This window comes from Rhinopithecus roxellana, chromosome 17 (genome assembly GCF_007565055.1).
Source record: "Rhinopithecus roxellana isolate Shanxi Qingling chromosome 17, ASM756505v1, whole genome shotgun sequence".
Taxonomy (NCBI): domain Eukaryota; kingdom Metazoa; phylum Chordata; class Mammalia; order Primates; family Cercopithecidae; genus Rhinopithecus; species Rhinopithecus roxellana.
Window position 1 is genome coordinate 33060211 of NC_044565.1, and position 20161 is coordinate 33080371.

A 20161-nucleotide genomic window follows, 5' to 3' on the forward strand; every position below is an offset into this window, starting at 1 on the left:
TGTGGTACCTGGAGTCTTGGGTTTGCGTCTCGTAGGCCCTTGCGCTATTTGTCCCTTTCCCCTCCCCATATCTCATAGCTAATGCCTTCAGGTGTTTGTTCAGTTATGGCCTAACTCAAAAGGAATTGTCCTGGCTACCCTATTTAAAAATACAGATATACCTGGCTCTCCTTTCCTCTGTATTTTTCCTCCTTCAGTGGCATTTATCCTTTTCTGACACAGTTTACTTACATATTTTGTATTCCCCGACTACTGAATAAAATGAACGAAAGCTCCACAAGGGTAGTGATTTGTCTCTTGTTCACTGATAGCCCCAGCCCAGTTGTCCAGAGTATTACCTAGCTCTTAGTGTTTACCCAATAAATAATAATGTGATACTGTTTATGCAGGTTGTGATTTTATAATAAGTGCTATTCAGTGTTTTGTCACTGCAAAAGGTAAAATTGGTATTTCTTGAGACTTCATTTATTTGGTAACTTTGCTTTCATTTAGTCATTATTTCATTTATTTACAGCCCCTACATGTCCATCACTGTAATAGGCACTTGAGATGCTCCGGCAAATGACACCCCTGGCCCAGAGAAGTTGGGGGATATTTTATATCCAGAACACCTGTATCACCAGATGTGCACTAGTTACAATGGGTTATGTGACTTGTTAAAACATCCCAGGAATAAAGGTTAAGTCTAAGCAAGTAGATGAATTTAAGCCCCAAACCCTCCCCCCCTACTTTTTTTTTGAGACAGGATCTTGTTTTGTTCATCTGGGCTGGAGTGCAGTGGCATGATTAAGGCTTACTGCAGTCTCAGTCTCCTGAGGTCAAGCAATCCTCCCATTTCAGCCTCCAGAGTAGCTGGAACCACAGATGCATGCCAGTGCCTGGCTGTTTTTGTTTTGTTTTGTTAAGACAGGGTGTTACGTTGCCAGGCTGGTCTCAAACTGGGCTCAAGCAGTCCTCCCACGTTGGCCTCCCAGTGTTGGAATTACAGGCTTAAGCCACCGCACCCGGCCCTTTTTTTTAACCTACTTCTAAGTCTTAAAAGTAGACAAGATGAATATCCAAGGAGCATGAGCTTTCATGCATACCATCTTAGTTCTAGGTGGCATGAGAGTTGGAGCCCAATCTTCTGGAGCGAGTGACTGGGAGGAAACCCCATGGGTCTCCCTTGTCAGCCACGAATACCTAAGAAAATGCTCTTCTCTCAGGCCCATCCCCCAGGCAATGTATCAATGAATACATATGTAAAGTATATGTCAGGAAATCGTACCAGATACTGAGTATCCAAAATCGTCAGAAGCCTTAGGGTGGCAGGCAGACACAGTAATTACAACATAGAGGGACAAGTGCCATAGAAACAGGTAAGGTTGGAAGTATTAGATTTAGTGTCTTGGTCTTAGAGAAGGGTTTAATGAAATTATTTGATCCAGGTTAAGAACCTGGAAGCCAGTATGATGGTCAAATTTATTACCTCTATTCCTTCTTCATACCTTCCCATCCCAAGAATTATTAGTTGGGTTCCCCCTAACATTTTCTCTCCCTTTTCAAAAGCCCCAAGTAGTACTACTACTGCTTTTGGGGAACAGGAGATACAAACACTTAACTAAGTAGGGGGGCCCAAAGCAAGTCTTTAAACCGAATTTCAGCATTCCAAATTTTAGCAGCTGCTAGGGAAATGTATTTGCTCTCTTGTATTACTGATAGTTGTAATTACATAGGAAATCTTCAAAAGGAAGTAATTTGGATAATACCAAAACATTATTTCCCTTTAATACAGATAACCCATATTTTCCCAGTTGAAATGATGCTTCTTTAACTTCCTGCCTCCTCCGTTCCTTCAAAGTCGATTCAAAACATTTATGGTCACCTAGCAATGGTTCAGTTCAGTCCAAGTGCTTGGAAAACCTGATTACAGGCATGGACCCATTCCCCAGGAAAGTAAATGAAGTGGTCACAATTTTGAATTTAACTTCCTGGGTAAAGGACAAAGGCAGGCAAGTACCTTTGGAAACCTGTACAGACTCCAGAATAAAAAAAGTCCCAAATCTCTTTTTCAAAAAGGTATGAGTAAAAGGATCTGATACCATTGTACACATCCTTGCTCCATGCTGCTATTGCCAGAGGATAAAACAATAGTTGGAGGTGGGACATACTCAGCAATTTCCAGTTGGATAAAGCATTAATGAATGAATCACATTTTTAAAAACATTTAAGTATATCCAATCCCACGTACTGTACAAACTAAAACAGTGGCATATGTAACTGATAGAAAGGAAATAAGCTTAACAATTTTTCTTTTAGTTCCTACATGAACTTTCTAATACTCCCATCATTGAAGTTTACGTTTTCATCAAGGGTTTTAGAGATGCCCAAGAGAAGTATCAAAGTCACGTTTAATAAAGTAAGTTCCTTCCATTTTATAATGTATAATCATACTATTTAAACATGCAGAAACTAGCGAATCTGAATTTATAGAGCATAGTTTTTTGGGTGGGAAAAAACATTTATCTCACCTTTACTAGAGGAAACAGACTTATGATGGTTCTATTTTTCAACTTTAGAATTATTCATTCAGTAGAAGCTGTACCTCAAGTACCCAACCATTCTGTTTTTCACTTTGAATGTAATCTTCAAAAATTACGTGAGACATTCAACATACTTTATTATAAAATAGGCTTTGTATTAGACGATTCTGCCCAAGTGTAGGCTAATGTAGTGTTCGGAGCACTTTTAAGGTAGGCTACGCTGTGATGTTCGACGTTTGGTCTTTTCAACTCACAATGGGCTTATCTGGACATAAACCCATTGTAAGTTGAGAAGCATCTGTATACCCAACATTGGTTATGTACACTTTCATTAAATACTCATTTGAAAAATAAAACTTTCTTCACATCAACCCTGTGATGTAGGTCTTTAATTTTTAAAACTGCAAAACAGGTTCCAAGATGAGCTCTTATTGATGTATATGGTGTAGTACAGTATAGCCAAAACCACTGCTTATGACCTCTCAAATATTCACACATCAAGGCCAGGCACAGTGGCTTATGCCTGTAATCCCAGCACTTTGGGAGGCCGAGGTGGATGGATCACTTGAGGTCAGGAGTTTGAGACCAGCCTGGTCAACATGGTGAAACCCCATCTCTACAAAAAATACAAAAAATTAGCTAGGCATGGTGGTGGACACCTGTAGTCCCACCTACTAGGGAGGCTGGGGCAGGAGGATCACTTGAACCCAGGAAGTAGAGGCTGCAGTGAGCTGAGATTACACCACTGCACTCCAGCCTGGGTGACAAAGTGAGACCCTGTCCCCCAACAAATATTTACATATCACCCAGTAGTAAGGAAGGGTTATCATTCAGAGAGGTTTTTCTGAGATAATCTATTAAATTACAATTATAAAGAAGAAAATGTTTATACATTTTTATGAAGTTATAAATTTATAAATATAAAAGTATAAATTCATATAGAGCTGTTTTAACTTCTTATTTAAAGAAGTTTCCCTCTGAGGATTACAGACTATGTAATCTGCTACATGTAATTTCAGATAAATGATAAATTATACCTAATGTGTAAGTATAATAGAATCAATTTTTGATATTTAATTTATTCTAAAACCTGTTGAGTGTGAATACTCTTAAATCTTTCTTTTCTGTTTATGCTTCTGGCTGAGAATGGAAGAAGGGACGGAGGCCTCAAATGACTGAAATTCTTCAGACGGTTTCTTGTGACCGACCACTCATAAAGCATTTTTCTCCAGAGTCCAAAGGCAAGATAAAAAGTCTCTGACTTGAAATCACAATCGATCTGCTGATCTGCTAGCCACAGCTCGAATATTGCCATAAACCTTGGAAGGAGGATTTCCTGCAAAGGGGGAAAAAAGTATTTACACAAATAGACTCACATGTATAGAGCCTACAGTCGCCCCTCAGTGTCTAAGGAAGACTGGTTTCAGGACTCTCACAGACACCACAATCCTTGAATGCTCAAGTCTCTTATATAAAAAATATGCACATTAACTACACACATCCTCCCATATACTTTGAATCATCTCTAGATTACTTATAATACCTAATACAATGTAAATGCTATGTAAATAGTTAATACTGTATTGTGTTTTAAAATTTGTATTATTTTTAATTTGCCGTGATATTTTTATATATTTTTCTGAGTATCTGATCTGCCACTGGTTTAATCCACAGATGTGGACCTTGCAGATACAGAGGGCAGACTGTACATGAAAAAGGGTCTAGAACCCTAGAAAAAACAGAGACATTTTCTTGAAATTACAAAAAAAAAAAAAAAAACCTTACAGGAAATAATACCCAAATATTCTCCAAAAAATATTTTAAACTTCTAAGAGCGAAAGGCACTGTGTTGTTAAAATATTTCAAAAAGAAGCCACGGAGGCCTGGGAACCAGAGAATCCCAATTTTCTGAGCAAGCCGCTAAGATCCTGTAACTCTTATCAGAAAGTACTGACTGTGCTGTGGGATCAAGAAAATGGGTTAAGTGGATCAATTAAATTAACTGAAGCTGTTCAGCAGCTCCTCCTTGGTTGAACCTAAAATGTGATGTTCCCTGCTATTCTCTGCACCTTATCAGGAAGGCAGCAAAGATTTAAGCAATATTACCCAATAAACACTTTCTCTTCTCTTGCAGACAAATGGAGTCTAAGCAAAAATATTTCTACTTCTGGCTGGGCGCGGTGGCTCACGCCTGTAATCCCAGCACTCTGGGAGGCTGAGGTGGGCGGATCACAAGGTCAGGAGTTCGACACCAGCCTGGCCAATATGGTGAAAGCCCGTCTCTACTAAAAATACAAAAATTAGCCGGGCGTAGTGGCATGCACCTTTGGTCTCAGCTACTCAGGAGTCTGAGGCAAGAGAATCGCTTGAACTTGGGAGGCAGAGGTTGCAGACAGCCAAGATCATGCCACTGCACTCCAACCTAGGCAACACAGTGAGACTCAGTCTCAAAAAAAAAAAAAAAAAAAAAAAAAATTCTACTTCCTTCTCTAGGTCCACCTTTGCCAACTCCCAAGGGTTTCTACTTGCTATCTTTAATATTACCCTAAATTGCTTTGCAAATGTAGTTTTGACTTCCGCAATTAACTCCCTATCCCTCCCAGAGAAAACACCAAAGAAAAACTGCTATTACCCAAGATTAGGTTGCAAATGGCAGTTCTTGCCATCTTGATGTTTTGGAAGGAGCCAAGGATGTGAACTTTCCTGAAAGAAATAAAATGAGACAAATTAGTGGCTGGGATGCAATGACTCCAAGGCAGGTAGATGGTTTGTGGCCAGGAGTTTCAGACAAGCCTGCACAGCATAATGAGACCCCCATCTCTACAAAAAAATTCAACAGCTGGATGTAGCAGCATGTGCCTGTAGAGTGCCAGCATGCCAACCTGAGTGACCAAAACCCTCTCTTAAAAAAAAAAAAAAAGACATTATAAACAAAAAAGCACTTCCTTACCTAAGTCCTGTACTCCAAAAATGCTGGAAAATCATATTTGAGTCAGATTCTTTAATGAGGGCAGTGGTTATGGCTGGACAACTCCACAAATATACTAAAAACCACTTTTTAAAAGGGTGAATTTTATGGTATATAAATTGTATCCCAATAAAAAATTATTAGAAAAGACAGAATTTTTTTGAAAAAGTAAAGTGTGTGAAGATTATTCGTTAATGATGGCTCCCATCCCATGAATGCTTTATGTGCCAGGGCTTTCTATACATGCCCTCATTTAATCCTCACATGACCTTCCTGTTTTACAGATGAGGAAAGAAAGAAGTTTAAAAGAAATCAAAAAGCCTGCCCAAGACGACACACTGGCTGAGCTGGTTACTGACAACCCATAAACGCAACACTGTACTCAATTTCAACATAATTGGTTTTCAACTGCAAAGTTTTCTAAAGATTATCTAAATTTCTTCAGGGCTCTGAGGATCATTTAGACCCTTTTAATGAACATTCTTTACTGAATGACAAAACTGACAAGATACAATTTTGCCTTTTTGAGTCCATCTTCCAAACTGTTTTCACTGTGCCCTGTACAACAGTTACCAGCTAAAGCTTCTATATCTTCAACCCCTCTTAATATTCCCTTCACATTCTGGCTTTAACTAAGGCCAGATCTCAAATGGTTGCGTTTTTCCTCCACAAACCAGGTACCTCTGGGGGCTGGGGAGGAGCAGGTGCCTTCGTGCCACATCCAGACCACATGCTCTCCCTCCAACCTCCCTGAAAACCCTTTGGCTTTGGATCCACTCTCAGGCCACATCACCCCCACCCTGCCTGGCTGCGGTCCTCAGCTGCCCCTGCAGATCACCTGTGAGGACATCAGCTCCTGGCTTGCTGTCTTTCTCCTGCTATTCCCATCACCATGCTCGATCATGTCAATACCCACGAAGATGATAATCCCAACATGCCAGTCTCTGAGGTCCCTGATATTCTTTATGCCAACACGGGGTACCGTCCACCCTACTCCAGCCTCTTATGTCCATGGTCACAACCTGGACTTAGTCATTACCAAAAACTGCAACCCCTCATAATTTCGATTTCAAACATCCAACTCTCCCTCCACCACTTTCTGTCATTCCAGCTCCTATCAACACAAATAAGCCTTCACTCCCACCCCAGGACCTCCCATCTATGGATCCTACCCACCTTCACTGCCCCTCGCCCCCTCATATCCCACCTCCTTCCTCTGCTCACAATCATCCAATGACTTTCTATTCACTCAGAGTAAAAGCCGAAGTCCTTATGAGGACCTGAAGACCCTATTATTTTTGACCTCATCTATCACTCTCCACTCTCTCCCTTTTGTCCTTGGCCAAGCCTCCTCACTCACTGCCAGATGTGCCCTCGACTTAAGATCTTTGTGCTTTCCCCTTCCTCTGTAACACTCTTTCTCCAGACACCTGCAGATGAACCAAACAAACATTTACAAATGCTCCTCCCCAAACTCCACTAAAATGACAATAAAGATATAAGCCCAAAAGGAAGAAGAGAGTGATAACAGTAGTGAAGTCCAGAAAGGTGGAAAGCAGATGGAGGAGATGGAATTGACTGTGCAGACCCAAGTCAACTGCTGCCTGAATCAGCAGCGGGAATATCAAGAAGCAGAACTCCGGGAAAGAGACTCCAAGAGGCAGGCGACAGGGAACCCAGGATGATGGCTGTGCAGCCAGAATGCAGGCAGAGAGCATGGGGGCGTTTTGGGAATAGACATCTCCAGGAGAGATTTTTTTCAAATATTAGATGCATTCAAATACATCAAGAGGAGATACAATGTATAGCTTCTTACTGAATTAGTAAGATGAAAGCGAAGAAAGGAGATAGACACATAAGAGTTACTTCCTCAAGTGAAAACAATGCTGCAAAAGAAAGATAAGGCAGTCACAGTATTTCACCTGGCTCAGCTATAAGTACACTGAGCACTGATTTCTGTTTTCAGGTAATACTGAACATTAATCTAACAAAAACCACAAGGGGACCATCAGGAGGGCAAAGAAGAATAAATCGGAGTGTCAGAAAGGCTGAGTATGCGTGGTGGAAGTAAGGGAGTGAAACACAGCTAAATCTTCATCTTTGATGGTAGAATGTCAATAGTGAATCTGAAAAATAAAACTATATATGAACTGTATATGAACTGTATATGTATATGAACTGTATATGAAAAGGCTGTATATGAACAAAATATCTGGAAATACAGAGGTAAATAATTTTTTAAGATAAGCTAAAAGAGTTGAAATTGGTTCCCCTGAAAAGGGTGAAATGGAGGTAGGCAGCAGACTTTTTTTTTTTTTTTTTTTTTTTTGAGACGGAGTCTCACTCTGTTGCCCAGGCTGGAGTGCAGTGGAGCGATCTCAGCTCACTGCAAGCTCCGCCTCCCACGTTCATGCCATCCTACTGCCTCAGCCTCCCAAGCAGCTGGGACTACAGGCTCCCGCTACCACGCCTGGCTAATTCTTTGTATTTTTAGTGGAGACGGGGTTCCACCGTGTTAGCCAGGATGGTCTCAATCTCCTGACCTAGTGATCTGCCTGCCTCGGCCTCCCAAAGTGCTGGGATTACAGGCGTGAGCCACGGCACCCGGCCAATTTTTGGCTTTTTAAAACTATGTGTATGTTTAACTTTTAGTAAAATTATTTAAAACAGAGCATGACAGATGAGGAAATAAAGACGAAAAGAACAGATAAAGTGGGAGTAGTTTCGCTGCAGAAAGAGCCAAAGTAATGGGGCAACAGTTGGAAAGGAATGGAGGCTTCAAGATACAGAGGCAACATCGTTTCCCATCTGCTATGTTAAATATACCTGGAACCAATTGTTTTTAGTATTCTATCTGGCTCACATTATACTGTATTTTATCAGGTTATTAGCAACTCATCAAAAATAACTTTTATAGGTACATAACAGCCCATCTTACAGCTTTATTATAATTAATATAAACTTTTAAATGTGGATTTCCAACTAGCCTGTCTATAGCAAAAGAGATAGTACATCTCTTAATTTCAAGTAGTCTGTAATTTAGTTTGTAAGAAAACACAAAAGATATAAGTAATTCAGTAGCGACATTATTCATAATAACCACAAACTGAAAACAACCCAAATGTCCATCTACTGTGACTGGACAAACAAAATATAATACAGCTGACTTTTGAGAATAGATTTGAACTGCACGGGTCGTTACACACAAACTTTTTTCAACACATATACTGGAAGGTATTTTAGAGATTTGAAAAAACCCCAGAGAGGAGCTGAGTATTGTAGAAATGTAAAAAAAAAAAAATAGAAAAAGCTATGTCATGATGCATAAATTATATGTAGGTACTAGTCTATCTTATTTACTACCATAAAAAAGTTAAAATTAATCAAAACTTACACACACAAACACAAGCCATATATGGTGCCATCTGTAGTCAAGAGAAATGGAAACAAATGCAAAGATGCAGTATTAAATCATAACTCCACAAAATTATCTGTAGTGCATACTGTACGACAATTTCACAGCCTCCTCCCACTGCTCTTGTGGTGAGCTCAGTTGTTTCAAGTATCCACTTAGAATGCCATGTGATGCTGATCATCTCCCATGAGCAGTTTTGACTCTCCAATAAATTGTCTATTACAGTAGAAAGTGATCTCTCACGGTTCTTGCCTATTTTTAATCTTAGTGCATACTGCAAGCTTTGGGACCATGTGACCTACACAACGTGGGTCCCACACAAAGTGTCACTCGTGATGTTGGGAGTGCTCCAAAGAAGCACACAAAAGTCATGACACCTCAAGAAAACGCTGAATTGGCCGAGTGCGGTGGCTCACACCTGTAATCCCAGCACTTTGGGAGGCTGAAGCGGGTGGATCATGAGGTCAGGAGATTGAGACCATCCTGGCTAACACGGTGAAACCCCGTCTCTACTAAAAATACAAAAAATTTAGCCAGGCGTGATGGCACACGCCTGTAGTCGCAGCTACTTGGGAGGCTGAGGCAGGAGAATCCATTGAACCCAGGAGGCAGAGGTTGCAGTGAGCCGAGATTGCACCATTGCACTCCAGCCTTGGCGACAGAGGGAGATTCCATCTCAAAAAAAAAAAAGAAAAAAAAAGAAAAGCTGAATTGCTCGACACGTACTGTTGACTGAGGCCTGCAGCTGCAGCTGTCCACCACTTCAAGATAAATGACTATACCATAGGACCCATTGTAAAAAATGAAAACAAAATTCATGAAGGTGTCACTGCAGCTACAACAGCAGATGTGACAACACCTGCAGTTTTGCCAAATACCCCTTTATCTTCCCCTAGGCCCCCAGGCAAGACAGAACAGACCATGGCAATAAGACACCAAATTGTAAACAAGACCTAAGACCACCCGGGCAAGGGTTGTCACGCACCCTACACTTAAAGAGTAAATGACATTCTAACTGTCACAGGATATTTTTTTCTCTAGCAGCTTAACAAGCACTGGCCTTGTGATAAACAATATTAAAACAATTACAGCTCACCAATAGCTAGATACAGATTGACCCCAGCTTCCCTCTTCCCACACTCTGTTCCACGAACCGTAACTACAGCTTTGATTCGACAAGAGACTGATCCCAGTAACATTCTCCTGATAAGAGATCACTGACCATGGACTGGTTCTACCAGCTTCCAAAGGCAGTGCATTCAGTCTTCACATCCTTGTCCCTACTTCATCTTGTACAGGACCTAACTGTCACGTATTTTAAATGTTAAGTCTCCACCCCAAAGCGTCCAGGGGTCGTATGTTACATTTATTCGGTATACAAGCATTAGGACCCCTCTTATATTCATAGCTCCTCCTATAACCTGTTAAATAAGTATACTGGCCAACCCATTCAGCATAAATTCCTGTCTCATTCTTTCCTCCTTCAAAGTGCCTGCTTTTGGTCTCTGCTGAAGGCTCTACTTCCCAGCCTGTCAGAATGGCCACCCTGCAGAATGCAACCCTTTATAAGAAATAACGTTTCCTCTCCAAATTTATAGATCTTGTCATTCTTTTGTTGACAATCTCAAATTGGAAATGCACCTTTTATGTGGGTGCAGGATTGTTCTAAGAAAGACTATCTACAGACTCTAATATGATGGAGAAAAAATTAAGTCATTATATGACAACTTACAGCAAAAGGAAAGTGAACGATCTAAAGCTGGAGAACTTAATGCCAGCAAAGGATGGTTTGATAATGTTAGAAAGAGGTCGCTTTAAAAATGTCAGGATAACAGGAGAAGCAGCTTCTGCTCACCAAAGGGCAGCAGACAAGTTCCCAGATGCCATTAAGAAAATCATTGAGGAGAAATAATATCTGCCTGAACAGATTTTTTGTGCAGATGAAAAATGTCCTATTCTGGAAAAAAAATGTCACAAAGGGCAATTATTAGTAAAGAAGAGAAGCAAGCACCAGGATTTAAGGCAGGAAAGGCTAGGCTAACTGTACTGTTTTGTGCAAATGCAGTCAGGTTTACGATCAGGACTGCTCTTATCTATAAAGCTGCTAACCCCGATCCTTGAAGGGAAAAGGTAACACCAGAGGCCTGTTGTTTGGATGTACAAGAAGGCTTGCACAAGGAGAGCTCTTGTTCTGGATTGATTCCATCGACGCCTTGTCCCTGAAGTCACGAAGTGTCTTGCCAGTAAGGAATGCCTTTTAAAGTTCTTTTGCTATTGAACAATGTCCCAGCCACCCAGAACCCCATGAGTTCAACACTGAAAGGCAACAACGTGGTCTCCTTGCACCTAAACACGCTCTAATTCAGCCCCCAGAACAGGCAGTCATAAAGATCTTTAAGGTTCATTACACACAGTGCTCTATGGAAAATAGTCTCAATGCTATGGAAAAGAACTCGATGGAAAGAACATCATAGTCTGGAAGTACTACACCACTGAAGATGCTGTCATTATTATGGAAAAGCTGTGAAAGCCTCACGCCTGCAACTATAAATTCCTGCTGGAGAAAACCATGTCCAGAGGTTTTGCATAACAGTGCAGGATCTACGACAGAGCCAAACAAGAAATCATGAAAGAAACTGCGGATATGGCCAAAAATGAGGGGTGAAGGGTTTCAAGATACAGATCTCAGAGAAATCAAGAGCTAAGAGACACTATGCCAGAGGAATTAACAGAAGACGACTTGATGGAGGTGAGTGCTTCTGAAGCAGTGTCGGGTGATGAGGAAAGATGATGTAGAAGCAGCAGTGTCAGAAAACAAGGTGACATTAGGCAATTTGGCAGAAGGTTTCTGATTATTCAAGATGCTTTTGATGTCTTTTATGACACAGACCCTTTTATGATGTGGGCACTAAAACTAAACAAACTGTGGAGGAGGATTGGTACCCTACAGAAACATTTTTAGAGAAGTGAAAGCACAAAAAAGTCAGAAATTACAATGTATTTCTGTAAAGTTCCAGAGTATGCTTGCCTCTCCTGCCTCCCCTTCAACGTCTTCCACCTCCGCCACTCATGAGACAGCAAGATTAACCCTTCTTCCTCCTCCTCAGCTTATTCACCATGAAGACGAGGATGAAGACCTTTATGATAATCCACTTCCACTTAATGAATAGTAAATAGATTTTCTCTTCCTTATAATTTTCTTAACATTTTCTTTTCTCTAGCTTACTTTATGAAAGAGTACAGCATGTAATACGTAAAATATACAAAATATGTGTTTATCAACTATTTGTTATTGGAATACCTTCCAGCCAAAAGCAGGAGTAGTTAAGTTTTGGGAGAGTCAAGTCATACATGGATTTTCAACCATGTTGGGGGTTCAGCATCCCTAATCCCTGCAATATTGAGGGGTCAACAGTATACCTGTGCAATGAAATAGTACTCGCCAATAAAAAGGAACCACTGATACACCCAACAAAATGGAGAAATTCAAAATAACACGCTAATTAAGAGAAGTCACACACCAAAGCCTACATACCATATAATTCCATTTATATGAATTTCTAGAAACTGTAAAATAAGAGTGATAGAAATTAGAGGAGTGGTTGTCTCGGAACAGGGTGGGGGCAGGCAATTGACTACAAACATGCACGAGGGAACTTGCAGGATAAGAGAACTGTATGAGTGTCATAGAACTACAATATACAACATTTGCCAAAAACTCATTGAACTGGATACTCAAAACAGGAGAATTTTATTGTGTGTAAATTATGCCACAATAAACTTTTAAAAAGTTGGTTTAACTAGTAATTTTAGGTTAACGCTTATAAATATACTTATAAATTTACCAGTAATAAACTTAATGGACAGACTAACTATACAATTTCATTGGCAAATCAGTTACAGTTTTAGATTTCTAAATTCATTCTTTTTTTTTTTTTGAGATAGAGTCTCACTGTCGCCCAGGCTGGTTTCGAACTCCTGACCTCAGGTGATCCACCCACCTCAGCCTCCCAAAGTGCTGAAATTACAGGTGTGAGGCACCGCACCGGCCTTTTTTTCTTTTTTTCCTCGAGATGGAGTCTGTTGCCCAGGCTGGAATGCAGTGGCGTGATTTTGGCTCACTGCAGTCTCCGCCTCCTGGGTTCAAGCAATTATCCTGCCTCAGTCTCCCAAGTAACTGGGATTACAGGCATGTGCCACCACGCCAGGCTAGTTTTTTTGTATTTTTAGTAGAGACTGGGTTTCACCATGTTGGTCAGGCTGGTTTTGAACTCCTGACCTCAGGTGAGCCACCCGTCTCGACCTTCCAAAGTGCTAGGATGACAGATGTGAGCCACTGCGACAGGCCATGGATTTCTAAATTCATGAAAGCTTTCAGGGCTACTCAGCCAGTCCATGACTTAACTGAAGATTTTTTTTTTTGACTTTATAATTATGCCAAAGTGATACGCATTCAGAAAGCTCTTCAATTTTCAAAGAGCAGTATCCTATGATATCAAATGAAGTATCAAATGAACTTCTGACTTACGAGATCTTTAATTTACAACAGGTTTATCTGGATATAACCCCACCATACGGTAAGGAGCATCTATATATGGATTTTTTAAAATTAATTTTTTATTTTTTGGAAACAGGGTTTCACTCTGTCACCCAGGCTAGTGGCACCCAGCGGTGCCATCATGGTTCACTGTGGCCTTGACATCCTGGGTTCAAGCAATCCTCCCACCTGAACCTCCTGAGTAGCTAGGGCTACAGGTGTGCACAATCACGGCTGCCTAATTTTTGTATTTTTTTTGTAGAGATGGGATCTCCCTATGTTGCCCAGATTGGTCTTCAACTTTGGGGCTCAAGCAATCCTTCCTCCCACCTTGGCCTCCCAAAGTGCTGGGATTATAGGCATGATCCACTGTGCCCAGACTATATGTGGTATTTTTCTTTTTATTTTGTTAGAGTCTCACTCTGTCGCCAACGGCTGAGTACAGTGGCATGACTGTGGCTCAATGCAGCTTCACCTTCTGGGCTCAGGCGATCCTCGCACTTCGGCCTCCCAAGTAGCTGGGACTACAAGTGTGGGCCGCCATACCTGGCTAATTTCTGTATTTTTTTTTTAGAGAAGGGCAGGCTAGTCTCAGACTCCTGAGATCAAGCCATCCACCTGCCTCAGCCTTCCAAAGTGCTGGGATTACAGACGTGAGCCACCATGCTTGGCCACAGTTTTACATATGGTGTGCATTTCCACATTTTTTAATAGCTTCTCCCAAGCCTCCGTATTTCTGACTCTAGACTCAATCCATAAAGATCAAAAAATAAAATTATATTCCTGGCTTCAGGTAAAGAGGGCCACCAACACAGTACTATAGTTATCCTTAAAGTGTAAAGAATATACAAAATTTAGATTTTATATAATAAGGAATCCTTCAGTTTAGAGTAAAACTGAGATATTAAATGAAATTATTTCATGATTTAGTTGCAAGCAGAACCCTCCTCCTCTCAGTCAACTGTTCAGTTTCCCAACTTCATAGCATTATATAATCTCTGAGCCATCTGCCAGTAAGATCCCCAGCCTGGGCAGCTTCAACCTCAGACAGGGGTAATCCCAGCTTCACTTCTGGCACCTTTATTTTAAGCACCTATCATCTTATTTATGTTCACATAAAACTGCTCTCTAGTTTTGCCTAATGTACGATACCTCCTTTTATATAAGGCCTTAATATATATATGTATATATATAAAATAGATATATATATTTCCAAAGACTCACAAGGGCATCCAAAATACTGATTGCTTGTTCTCCCCTACTGATTTAATAGATTCCCTTGAGTATGTATGTATGTATGTATTTATTTGAGATGGAGTCTCGCTCTGTCATCCAGGCTGGAGAGCAGTGGCACGATCTCGGATCACTGCAACCTCCTCCTCCTCCCAGGTTCAAGTGATTCTCCTGCCTCAGCCTCCCGAGTAGCTGGGACTACAGGCGTGCGCCACCACGCCCAGCTAATTTTTGTATTTTTAGTAGAGATGGGGTTTCACCATGTTGGCCAGACTGGTCTCGAACTCCTAACATTAGGTGATCCACCCACCTCGGCCTCCCAAAGTGCTGGGATTGCAGGCGTGAGCCACTGCGCCCAACCCGAGATACTATTGAGATCTTCATCTGTAATAATAATTTCTTTTAATAGCATTCCTCATTGTTAAATGAGAAAATACACAATTTCTGAAATTTTCTCCACTTAAGCCTCTTTCAAAGTTGGTGACTATTCACCCAAAAGTATACAGATGAATCCCAACTTAACATGGTTTGAACTGGGATCTTTCAACTTTACAAGGGTGCAAAGGTGATACACATTCAGAACGCTCTACTTCAAGTACACATTCAACCATTCTGTTTTTCATTTTTAGTACAGTATTCAATATTCAACACTCTGTCATAAAGTAGAATTTCTGTTGGATGACTTTGCCCAACTGTAGGCTAATGGTGTTCTGACCACGTTTATGATAGGCTAGGCTAAGCTATAATGTTCCACAAGTCAGGTATATTAAATGCACTTTAGACTTATGATATTTTCAATTTACAATGGGTTTATGAGGAGCATCTGTACTGACAAAAATTTAGCAGCAACATTATACATAAAATACAACTGTTACGACTTTCTTAAATCAATAGATCAAATATAAATTATGACAATAATTTTCTCAAGATCAGATACTTACACATCAGCCAAAACTATCCGCGTCCGTGTCACATTCTCTATGGTGAATTTGGTTTTTCCTCCTTTGCCAGCGATTCTTCCTATTGCCCTGGATAGATGGTCTCCCTTTAGGGGTTTAACTAAACAAGAAAAGCAAGATCTCAGGAGGCAAGCCATTCTAGTGCACCACCCACTTCCACATGAAGTTTAATTATAAACTAAATTTATCTAAATGACACAAAGTGTATATATACATATTGAAAAGTTGCTAAAAATACAGCTCAATTGATGCTATTAGAAAACTGAGTCACATCACAATACAAAGTCAGCGACACAAGAGCACAAACCACCACACACTCACCATCTGTAATTTCAAAAGACTCTAGGAAGAGGTCATCCAACCTGATAAGGGCAAGTGCATCCTATAATATAAAACAAACACTGTGAAGCCCCTTCCATTGCACACCTGAAAAAGAGTAAAGTGCAAAGCACTATGGAACGAAAATCCATAAACTGTAGAGCTAGAAAGCTTTTTTTTTTTTTTGGAGACATAGTCTTACGCTGTCGCCCAGGCTGGAGTGCAGTGGCGTGATCTTGGCTCACTGCAACCTCTGCCTCCCTGGTTCAAGTAATTGTCCCACCTCAGACTCCCGAGTAGCTGGGATCACAGGCTTGTGCCACCACACCTGGCTAATTTTTTTTGTAATTTTAGTAGAGATGGAGGGCATCACCATGTTGGCCAGGCTGGTTTTGAACTCCTGGCCTCAAGTGATCCACCTGCCTCGGCCTCCCAGAGTGCTGGGATTACAGGTGTGAGCCACTGAGCCAGGCCTTTTTTTTTTTTTTTTTTTTAATGCCTAATCCATTGAGATGTTCACATTGAGTATTTTTCAAGTCCCCATTTTAGATATCATAGAATTACTCACCTCCACCTGAAAGCCTAGAATAAAAGCTTTCACAAAATCAGCTGCTTTTGTCAGAGCACTAACATCCTTGGTTTCTTTACAAGTCTGTTAAAAAACAAAAAAGGGTACAAAATACCGTTGAGAATCAAACAGAAAATGTCCTAACAAAATACTAGAAATGTCCTTTCCCATTATCAGAGAATTTCCTTCACCACCACCTTTCCCTAATATATTCTGTATGACATAGGTTCTGGTTGGATAAGTGCTATATTTTATTGGCAAAACAAAACCTTTCCAGCTCCAAAGCTTGGCTGTTCCACCCAAAGAGTGTCAAATAACTAACCACACTATATGATCAGATTTTGGGGTTAACAGCAAGACTCCTCTGGCACAACCCAATTTCTCGCATTCTGAAGAACCTCTACTTTCTGTCCATCCCTTCAATGCCCAAGCTTGTCCTCTTCTCTTCTCTCTCAAGGCAGTCTTCCTTGGGATTCCTGACTTAATCTTCTTAGTTATCATTTACATGCTGATGTTTCTTAAACCAATAGCTACAGGCCTAACTACCTGCACCCGCTGACTGGGGAAATAAAGAATGACAGAAGCACTGAACCTGTCCTCAAAGTTTATTTGAGAAATGCAGAAATAACTGTTATTCATAAAATGCCTACCACTGTAAATAACACACACTGTAAATAACATGCACTATAAATAACATGCTTTACACACCATAACTCTAACCTTCACAACAACTTTGAATGTTAAGTCATACGACTACCTTTGCATGTGAGGAAACTAAAGTACTAAAAAGCAAAAAAGCTAAGATTCAAACACAGGTCTGATTTCAAAACGGTTCTTTCCACTGTACCATGCACATTCACAATCTAGTTGAGGAGACCATGTACTCAACAAATTTAAAACCATATGGGCTTGTGTAATGACAAAGTCCTCCGGGCTTTCCCATTTAGAACTAGACCCTAGTTCCAATCCTACATGTGACCTTAGACAAGTCTCCTAGTTACTTTAGGTCTTGAGTTTTCTCATCAGTAAAATAAGGAGGTCAGAGTAGAAGATCCTGAGTGTTCCCTACTAGTATAATAGGAAGTTTCTCTTATTAGCCTGATAACTATGGCCAAGTTTCCTCACATCTTTAAGATGGGAATATCCTGAAGACTAAATGATGTAGAGCATGTTGTAATACCACTACGTGTCTGGTATATGGCAGCATCAATAAATGTTAGTGGAATCCAAAGTGATTATCCTGCAATAAATAGGACAGTAAAGCACATGAAAAGTTTAGGCACTGAAGATATGACTGAAAAATGGACATTCTGGTATGAAATTGGTACCCAGAAAAGAAAGCCCAAAGTAAATTAATTTTAAATGTCTTGTTCCTGGATTGATAGCATGGAATTTAAAATACACATATAGGCCGGGCGCGGTGGCTCAAGCCTGTAATCCCAGCACTTTGGGAGGCCGAGACGGGCGGATCACGAGGTCAGGAGTTCGAGACCATCCTGGCTAACACGGTGAAACCCCGTCTCTACTAAAAAATACAAAAAACTAGCCGGGCGAGGTGGCTGGTGCCTGTAGTCCCAGCTACTCGGGAGGCTGAGGCAGGAGAATGGCGTAAACCCGGGAGGCGAAGCTTGCAGTGAGCTGAGATCCGGCCACTGCACTCCAGTCTGGGCGACAGAGCGAGACTCCGTCTCAAAAAAAAAAAAAAAAAAAAAAAAAAAAAATACACATATATAGGCTGGGCAGGGCAGCTCACACCTGTAATCCCAGCACTTTGGGAGGCTGAGATGGGCGGATCACCTGAGGTCAGGAGTTCAAGACCAGCCTGGCCAACATGCTAAAACCCAGTCTCTACTAAAAATACAAAAATTAGCCAGGTGTGGTAGCGGGCGCCTGTTAACAGTGAGCCGAGAGCGTGCCACTGCACTCCAGCTTGGGCGAAAGCGCAAAATTAAAAAAAATATACACACACACACACATATGCGCATATGTTTCTTATCAAATAATAGTTTTATCAAAAAAGCACCATTAAAACACAGTCATGCACTGCATAATGACATTTTGATCAATGACCAACTGCTCATACCATGGTGGTCTCATAACTGTATAATGGAAAATATACAGAAATCTGATATATGGCACTGGATACTGGCAATGCAGATCAAGTAGATGAAATGACTGATACTCAGTAATGGTGCTGGAACATTTCGTTTTCCATATGAAAAAATATATAAACAAATATACATATACCATCTAGGTTTGTGTAAATACACTCTACAATGTTCGCACAAGGACTAAGTCATCTGACAAAACATACCCCAGAACATATCCCCGACGCTGACTGTATATACTTCTTGTAAAGCAGCAAGTACTTATGTTCATTATTTACTTACTTCTGTTTATGACAATCTCTTTACTCGACCTTTTCTCAATTTGACACAGAACATTACAAAAGATACACAGAAGCAGAGCCAGTATTTTGGTATGATCGCAGAACTAATTTACAAATTCAATTAATATTTGTATCAAATGCAGATTTTAAGGCATTTGGGAATTCAAACTCAATATGGCAAGTTTTTAAACTGGACAAAAACTATTCAACAGAATAAGTCCCATTAATTAAAGTCTATTCACGCCTTTTCATCTCTGTATGACAGAAAGCCTGGTGTATTGGGAAATGGTTGAGATTTTCCTTACCCTGATTTCTACATTCCTTGATTTCAAGTTAAAGCGTATCTGAAGTCCCAAATGTTCCACAATAGGAGTAAATATCTTCATCCAGTTTTCTTTCAACGGTGTGTATCTGTTAGCTGGGACTGGAATTTTCCTTGTTTCTTCTTTTCCACTCTGTAATAAAAGAACACACAACTCAAAAGGCTATGGAGGGATGGTGATGGAGTTGTAAAATGACATCTGGTCCATAAAGGGCTGCCTTTAACTGAACTAGTTACACTTCAAAGAATCACTTCTCTCTGAGCATCGCGGTAGAAGAGCCCCACCGCAGCTTCAACATTCCCCAGAGGCCACCGGCTTGATCCGCGTCTGGCCCTTGCCTGGTTAGCTGTCCTAGGGTCCTAGCCACATACCAGGAGCTCGTCCCCACAAAGGGGAGGGAAGACGGGCCTCTTCGCCGGCCTGGCCTCCTCTGTGTCCATCCGGCCCGCATCCCCGCCCTCTCCCGATGCGGACAGCTGTTCAGCCCGTCGTTTCTTCGCCCGCCGGCCACCCTTGCGGGTGACCTGGGTAAAGCCCTCCTCTGCCCCGGCGCTCTGCGCTTCCATTTCGGATTCCATCCCCCGGATTCCTAAGGCGCTTCCGGCTGAAACACGTGCGCTGCTGCACCTCGCAGGAGCCAGCCTATGCCAACTAACCCCGCAGCTCCGCCCCTTTCCTAAAACGTCACAGGCCGGGGACCTGCAGGATTTGGGGCCAGGGGGAAAACGGGATTTCGGCTGTCCTAAGGTATGCCTGATGCTCATGGTCTCACTCCAGGCGTCCAACTCCCAGCCCAAGTATTTTATAATCTCTAATATGTATGTGTGCGAAAGGCAATGGGTAAAGGCAATAAAGAAATTTGTGCTGGTGTGAAGGAACTTTCTGTGCGATCGTCGGAGCACATCTGGCATTATCTGGAGATAACTACA

At 41.2% G+C, this 20161-nt stretch overlaps 1 protein-coding gene across 1 annotated transcript; it reads right to left on the minus strand.

Annotated features, from left to right (window-relative positions):
- Nucleotides 1-1682: 1682 nt before the first annotated feature.
- PNO1 (partner of NOB1 homolog) lies at nt 1683-19909 on the minus strand. The gene is made up of 7 exons (XM_010380633.2): nt 19604-19909; nt 19215-19364; nt 16521-16604; nt 15956-16016; nt 15617-15734; nt 5155-5225; nt 1683-3858 (listed from the first exon to the last, which is right to left on the minus strand). Exons 1-7 carry the CDS (start codon nt 19808-19810, stop codon nt 3791-3793), a joined length of 759 nt encoding a protein of 252 aa, XP_010378935.1. The 5' UTR covers nt 19811-19909; the 3' UTR covers nt 1683-3790.
- Nucleotides 19910-20161: the final 252 nt, after the last annotated feature.